The 7,814-nt window shown below is 36.0% G+C and overlaps 1 protein-coding gene across 2 annotated transcripts in view; it reads left to right on the top strand.

The window, feature by feature from the left end:
* Nucleotides 1–7,814, top strand: part of JAKMIP2 (janus kinase and microtubule interacting protein 2) — a 191,234-nt gene that overhangs the window by 143,667 nt on the left and 39,753 nt on the right. For both annotated transcript variants that reach the window (XM_010850476.1, XM_010850477.1), the window contains exons 6-10: nt 1,570–1,716; nt 2,676–2,816; nt 4,900–4,956; nt 6,218–6,337; nt 7,558–7,686. In XM_010850476.1, coding sequence (XP_010848778.1) covers nt 1,570–1,716; nt 2,676–2,816; nt 4,900–4,956; nt 6,218–6,337; nt 7,558–7,686 — 594 coding nt within the window. The remainder of the gene's footprint in view (nt 1–1,569; nt 1,717–2,675; nt 2,817–4,899; nt 4,957–6,217; nt 6,338–7,557; nt 7,687–7,814) is intronic.

Raw genomic sequence — 7,814 nt, 5'->3', positions numbered from 1 at the left:
ATTATTGTTATATAATCCTAAGGAATGTGGAGAAAGAAAAAAAGTTTGTCCTTTCTTCCTCCTTGAGAATTCCAGACCCCTCTCTCCTTGGGGACCCCTAGACTCCCTATCAACCTGCCTAGGAACTGACTCTCTCATTCCCCCCTTTTCTTTTAGGAGAATTATGTTGCCTAGGGAAAAGGGGCGTTGTTCTCATTCCATAACTATTTCCGAGCTGACAAGGGGCATTGTCCCCTAAATTGGTGAGGCAACATATTCTCCTAATCTTCATATTGAGGATATCTGATCCAGGGGCCCCAAATAGTAGCTGGAGGAAGCTACAGCAGTAGCAGGAGTTTGAGCAACCATTTGTAACTTAAAAGCTTTCATGCGGCTAGAAACAAATCCAGTTATACAGTTACAGATGCAGGGAGCAAACAGCAAGAACAAAACAATAAGAATTATTGTAATTAAGTTGTTGGCTAACTTTTGGGGACGGCCCTGTTTGTTCCCAGCATATAGAGGCAGTAGATATTAAACGTCCTTTTTCAGGAGTTAGCCATGTAACCTCATCCCATATTTGGTAAACGTCAGGTAAGAAACCATTTTAAAAATGTGTTGTAGGGAATTCCCTGGAGTTCCAATGCTTAGGACTCAGTGCTTTTATGGCCAGGGCCCAATTTCAATCTCTGATCAGGGAACTAAAATACCACAAGCTGTGCAGTGTGTCCAATAACCACCAAAAAAATGTGTTATAAATGGAATCATACAATAATTATCCTTGTGTGTCTGGCTTTTTGCTCAGTGTTACATTGATGAGAGTCATTCATTGTGGTGCATATAGAATTCATTCATGTTCACAACTCTATCCTATTTGATTATATGATTATTATATATTTATTATAAAAGTCTATGGTATATATATTATAAAAATATATGGCACAATATGTATATACAATTATATATGATGAGTATATGTAAATATTTATTCATCTATTGTTAATGGACATATCTGTTGTTCCATGATAGTTTAAAGTTGTTAATGGTTGTATTACGTCATGTCCTGGTGAGAAAATATATTCATGTCTGGGGGGACTATACGAAGGAGCAGAATTACGGGATCATAGAGTATGCATGCAGTCAATTTCAGCACTTATTACCAAACAGTTTTCCACAGTTGTTATGACAATTAAACTCCCTCAAATAATATATGAATTGCATTTTCTCCTTGTCTTTATAAACATGTAAAGATAATATTATAGATCATTTTAGTCATTTGGTGGGTGTGAGGTATATTCTTATTATAGAATTTTCATATTTATTTTCCTTCTTACTAATGAGTCAGAGTAACTTTCCAAATATCTAGCGGCCTTTTTGATCTCCTGTGTACTTTGCCCTTTGTCTTTTGCCCATTTTCTTTTGTGCTGCTTTCATTTGCTTTTTAGTAGTAGGAATTTTTTACATAATTTTTAGATGTTTATGTTTAAAATAGCCTGTCATATAGTTTACACTTTTTTTGGTGGCTGTTGCTATAATGCGGTTATTTTCAGACTCTAAACAGAAGGGACACATTGTCTTATGTCTTCCCAGTTAAAGCGTGTGCGGGAAACCGAAAAACAATGTAAACCTCTTCTGGAAAGGAACAAGTGCCTCGCCAAGAGAAATGATGAACTGATGGTGTCTTTGCAGCGCATGGAAGAGAAACTAAAAGCCGTTACCAAGGAAAATTCAGAAATGGTGTGTATCACACACTCTGCAAAAGTGCAGCTTCCTTGTTTTTATTATGCCACTAACCTGACTTCTTGGTCTTTCCCAGTTTATTTTTAAAATATTATATAGTGCTATCTGTGAAGGTTTAGATTTTTCCCTTATGTAAGCAAGGAAGAACCCATAAGGAAGAAATCAAGAGAAGGCTGCTGGCTCTGAATTTTATGGAGTTTCTAAATTTTGCAGAACGATAGGAGTACTTCCAGGAATCTGCACACTCTCCAAAAGCTCCAAGATAGAGAAGCAGAGTTCCAACCTGTCTCCTCAGCCATGAAAGCCTGCTTCCAGGACGAACAACAAGGCCCTACTACAGCACAGGGGCCTGTATTCAATATCCTGTGATATTACAATTATCCTGTGATAAACCAGAATGGAAAAGAATATAAGAAAAGAATGCATATGTATACATATGTATAACTGAGTGACTTTGCTCTACAGAAGAAATTAACACATCATTAATCAAATATAATTCACTAAAATTTTTTAAAAATAAAGTGTTTTAAACAGAGACCCCCCTTCCAAGAGTTTTACTAATGTTTTCTTTATAGAACAATATAGTAAGTACCCACATCTTCTAAGATCTTGCATAATAACTGGAAATAGATGCCATCGTTTGCCTTATATAGAGAGGTGATGTGCTAATGTACTCTGACAAACTTCTAGTCCAGCTGTAGAGATCTTCAGACATTCCCAGTGATTTCCACCTACTATAGCAGACAAAATATACGTGAAGATGTTAGTTGGTGTGTGTGTCTGTGTATTGAAGCTAGTGAAGATGTTAGTTGGTGTGTGTGTCTGTGTATTGAAGCTAGGCAGTTTTCACATTTATCTGGAACCTCATAAAATTTCTACAGACATTTTATATTAACCACTGAAGTTTGGGATTTTTAGTCTCCACCTATACTTTCTTTTTTTTTTTTTCAACTCAGAGAGAAAAAATCACATCCCATCCACCCTTGAAGAAATTAAAATCTCTAAATGACCTCGATCAAGCTAATGAAGAACAAGAGACAGAGTTTCTAAAACTTCAGGTCATTGAGCAACAGAACATTATTGATGAGCTCACAAGGGTAGGTCTTGGTTAATCTGTAAACTCTAAGCTGTTCTCAAGGACGAGTAAGCAAGAAATCAACATACACTAGAAGCACTTAATAATTTTGAATTAGCCCCAAAGGTCCAAGTTCATGTGATCAATATGTAAATAGGTTCAAGAGACTATTCCAAAACTCCTTTATATCCTTTAACTGTTTTCTATCTTTTCAGTTATAATCCTTTGTTAACTAATTTGGTAACTCAAATAATAGCTACAGAGCACATTAAAAGAATTTCCAAATGTATTATATATGAGTAGGTTGATGGCGTGATGTATCTTGTAATTACCTTCTAGTATCAAGATTCTGAGGCTCGGAGATTAAATATTTTGCCTATAATAACAGGACTATAGGCCTCTTATTTCCCAACACCTGATTCAGTGTCTGGTAGTTTAATAAATATTTGTCGCATGAACAGCAATGTCACAATGACATGACAGCTGAAATTCCAGTCCAGATGTTCGGAGGACTTTAGTACCTGCTGAAGTAGGTCAAGCAGTTGTTACTCCCATCTGCATCTGGCTGAGACCTATGTTACGTGAAAGTCACTCAGTCGTGTCCAGCTCTTTGAGACCCCGCGGACTATACAGTCCATGGAATTCTTCAGGCTAGAATAGTGAAGTGGGTAGCCTTTCCCTTCTCCAGGGGGGTCTTCCCAACCTAGGGATTGAACCCAGGTCTGCCGCATTGCAGGCAGATTCTTTACCAGCTGAGTCACAAGGGAAGTCTGTGTTACCAACAGCTTTGGACTAAGACCTGTATCTGCATTTGGGTTTTCCCCTTTGCCTCTATGTCTTTATTCTGCAAGTGACATCTGTGATCACTCTAACTTCACGACCAAGCCAAGGCTTACAGAGGTGAACTAGTGATGGGAGAACTTCAGACAGTATTCTCCAGAATAGGGTGAACAACTTGATTTACTGCTATTGAGGACAAAAAGGATTATAAATTCTGCTTATAATTATTTATGGCTCACCCTTTAAATGTTTTCTATATTGAGTGTATGTTATAATGCATATGCCACATTAAGGAGAGTCATCTAAGTATAAATTTTTAAAGTTTTGAATATATTGAGATTGGATGATCAAATTATTTTTGTTTATAAAGGTGGGGAAAAATTAATACCACTGGCTTAATCTAGGTTATTTGTTAAACATGCCCTTCAAATTTATATGCCCCTCACTTCAGTTCCACATCCTTAATAACTAACTCATAAATCTCACAGATTCACTAGTCTAAGAATTTGCTTGACTTTGAGTATCCTCAGTTTAAACTAAGTTTCTTACAGAATTTTGAGATGTTGAGGCATTTCTACCAGACTTTCAGACAGACATAAGTGTTACTTATTTCTTCCACTTTTGAATTTGTACGATAACCATATGGAATACTTAGAAGGTGAACATCAAATTCCCAGAGTATCTCCTTTCGCAAAAAGAATGAATTAAGAAATCAGTCATTATATCTGGGCTTCCCTGATAGCTCAGTTGGTAAAGAATCCACCTGTAATGCAGGAGACCCCATTCAATTCCTGGTTCAGGAAGATCTGTTGGAGAAGGAATAGGCTAACCACTCCAGTATTCTTGGGTTTCCCTTGTGGCTCAGCTGGTAAAGAATCCACCCGCAATGCGGGAGAACTGGGTTCTTCCTGGGTTGGGAAGATCCTTTAGAGGAAGGCAAGGCTACCCACTCTAGTATTCTAGCCTGGAGGGATCTGAGGAAACTGAAGAATCCTACTTTAGGAGAACAATAAATAGCTATTTTATACTTCATTTCAAGTATAAAACAAAGGATGCCAATTAGGAGCACAGTGTACTTCCTGACTCTGAGGCTCTCAGATCCATACAGATTATCATGAAAAGTTGTAAAATATTCTTCCTTTGAAAATACTTAAGTATCAAATCCAAAGTTGCCAAATTTTACAAAACATAATCTTATTTTAAATAGAAATATGTCATGCCTCAGGGAAAAAACAACTCTGTCTTTCAAAACAAACAAACAAAAAAAACCTATAGGGAAATATGTACCAACTCAAGATCTGAAAAGCCTTTCATCTGTTTTCCAGGACCGGGAAAAGCTCATTCGTAGAAGAAAGCATAGAAGAAGTTCCAAGCCAATTAAGGTAATGAGGAAACTAGGTTATCAGGCTTTGGCCACACACAAGCACAGCCAGAGGAGTGAGGCTTGCCAAGGCATCTTCCTGCAATGACATGATAAATCAGATGTTCCTGAACTGCAGCAGAGCATGGGGTTTATTTGCCAGAAGAAAATCTTTCCTCTTGACAGTTCTTAGAAGTCCAAAAATGATTGTGTTGTTGAAAAAAATAATTGTGTTGTGGATTTTAAGCTGAAAGTGTTTGCCTTAATACAGGTTTTCTGAGTGAAGAACCCACTAGATTTGATGTAGAAAGGGTTATCTGTTATCTGACAAGGTAGAGAGTCATGCTTCAAGAACATGCAAAACATATGATTTGGTATCTCCCATGAATAATATTAGCATCTGATACCCATCCTATAATTGATTAAATTATATTTTCATTATTCACTTGGGAAATATTATTGATAATGCCAATTCTACTATCTGTATAGCCTCTTAAAATCCACAAAGTTTTGCTATTTAATTTGTCAATTTGTTTGATTTTTTTAAACAATTGCCTCATTTGATAACGCACATTGAGGTACAAAAAAATGGGGGCTGAAATCTACTACCAGTGAAATGTACAAATGTTTCCTACTTTCTAGAAAGATAGAATGACAAGATGTATCCAAAGCCCAAATACATGTTTATTGTTTTAATCATAAAGTCTTCTAAGAAAATTAATTATAGACTTTGCAAAATATATGTAGTAGATATGAATCACATTATTTATACTTTAAAAATAGTAATTAAGTAAAAATTATAAAGCCACTTAAAATGATGCCATTGAATAATGAAGATATGAGAAAATGTTTATAATATTTAAAAACACAAAAAACAGTTGCCTCATTTGATTTGAATGTGGAATTAGATGATAGGATTTGATAATCCCCTTCTCATAGATACCTGAACTTTCAGAATTTCATGGTTATAGCTTAAATACCCAACAGAAGAAATCATATAAAATCAGCATGATATAAAATGTAACATAAGAGAGGATCCAAGGTTTTTATGAAGAGAGCCAAATATGAATGAATCTTCCTCCAAAGTATCAAAGTGAAATAACACAGAAGAAGCATTTATTGGAATTATGGTGTTCATGCTTAATATGTTTATTTTATCAAAGAAGCATTGAAGGAGCTGTGTGTTCTCTGTTCATTGCATGTCTGCAGTTGACAGCGTGTTGGTAATGTGCTGACTTTCCCCACTTAGTTCTTCTGGTAAATGTGTACTGTCCCTCCATTAGAGGCCTGTTTTGGACCCATTTATTGGCTATGATGAGGACTCCATGGATTCAGAAACATCATCCATGGCCTCATTTAGAACAGACCGAACACCAGCTACTCCTGATGATGACTTGGATGAGGTAGGTTTTTTTACTTTTCTCATCTTTTCTGATATTGTCACATCTTTCCTTGAAGGGAGGGAAAAAGCATTTCACTTTTTATCTCTTTTATGAAAAGCACATACTCTCATAACAGTGACCAGTTTTGAGATCTTGCCTGGCTTTGTTACCTCTTGGAAAAGAGCTTCACCTATGTTATGTAGCCCTTGTAGAAACTTCTCTGAAGTTCAGCTCTGTAGTTTGAAGATTTTTTTCAAGATATATATAATTACTCTTCTAAATTATTCATCCAGAGAAAGTGTGAACCAAATGACAAGCTTAGAAGAACAAGCTTTTTTTTTCTGATTTGTTTTTATTTATTTATTTTTTACTTAAACTTTTTATTTTATATTGGGATATAGCTCATTAATAATGTTGTAATAGTTTTAGGTGGACAGCAAAGGGACTCAGCCATATATATATATATATGTACCTGTTCTCCCCCAAACTCCTCTTCCATCCAGGCAAAGTTTTGTGTGCTATATGGTAGGTCCTTGTTGGTTATCCATTTAAAATAGAGCAGTGTGTCATGAACATCCCAAACTCCATAACTATTCCCTTCCCTCTCCCTTCCCTCCAACAACCATTAGAAGAACAAACTTTTAAATTTAAGTCTAAGACAGTGTTTAGCAAAGTTTGCTTGCTAGGCCACCTTCATCAGAACTATTTAGGGTGTTCAGTTACTGTGAAAGTTCCTGGACCACACAACTCCTGACTTAGGATCTTGAGGGTGGAATCCCCAAACCTCTCTGATGATTGTGTTACATTCTCAAGTTTGAGACCTAAAGCTTTAAAACTATGTTTTGTGATTTACCTGGGGAAGAAGTTGTTAGATATGAATATATTGCAAGGAACTGAGACTAAAATTCTGATTATCATCTCCTCAAATTTGCATCCAAAATCTGGGTATAAGTTTTTTTATCATTTGAGTCCAAAATTTTCTGTAATCCAATCCCAAATGGGCAATAATCAGAAATATATAAATAAGTAAATGCTTCTTTTATTCATAAATACTTAAATATTTCTGCAATTTGCATCTTAAAAGTGTTATAGTGTTTGTGCCTGTAACATCCTTTAAAATTAAGAATAAAATTACATAGAATCCAAAATCATGCAAACTTTTATTTCTCTTTAAACAATTTACATGGACACAGGAAGTGAACGTAACATAATTATTTTTTGGCTTTTTTTATAACCTCAAGAGTTTGGCAGCTGAAGAATCTGAGCTGAGATTCCGACAATTAACAAAAGAATACCAGGCTCTCCAAAGAGCATATGCCCTCCTGCAGGAGCAGACTGGAGGCATCATTGATGCTGAAAGAGAAGCCAAGGTTAGTGTACATCTGCGAGAGTGCCCTGAATGGGCTTGCAAGAGCCACAGCATAAAAGTACCACAGACATAAAAGTATCAGTAGGATAGCTTTCCTTGTACCCTTCTCTCCAACGCAGCTTTTGAACT

Source organism: Bison bison, unplaced genomic scaffold (assembly GCF_000754665.1).
Source record: "Bison bison bison isolate TAMUID 2011002044 unplaced genomic scaffold, Bison_UMD1.0 scf7180017864291, whole genome shotgun sequence".
Classification (NCBI taxonomy): Eukaryota; Metazoa; Chordata; class Mammalia; order Artiodactyla; family Bovidae; genus Bison; species Bison bison.
This window is presented reverse-complemented; position numbering and strand designations above follow the sequence as displayed.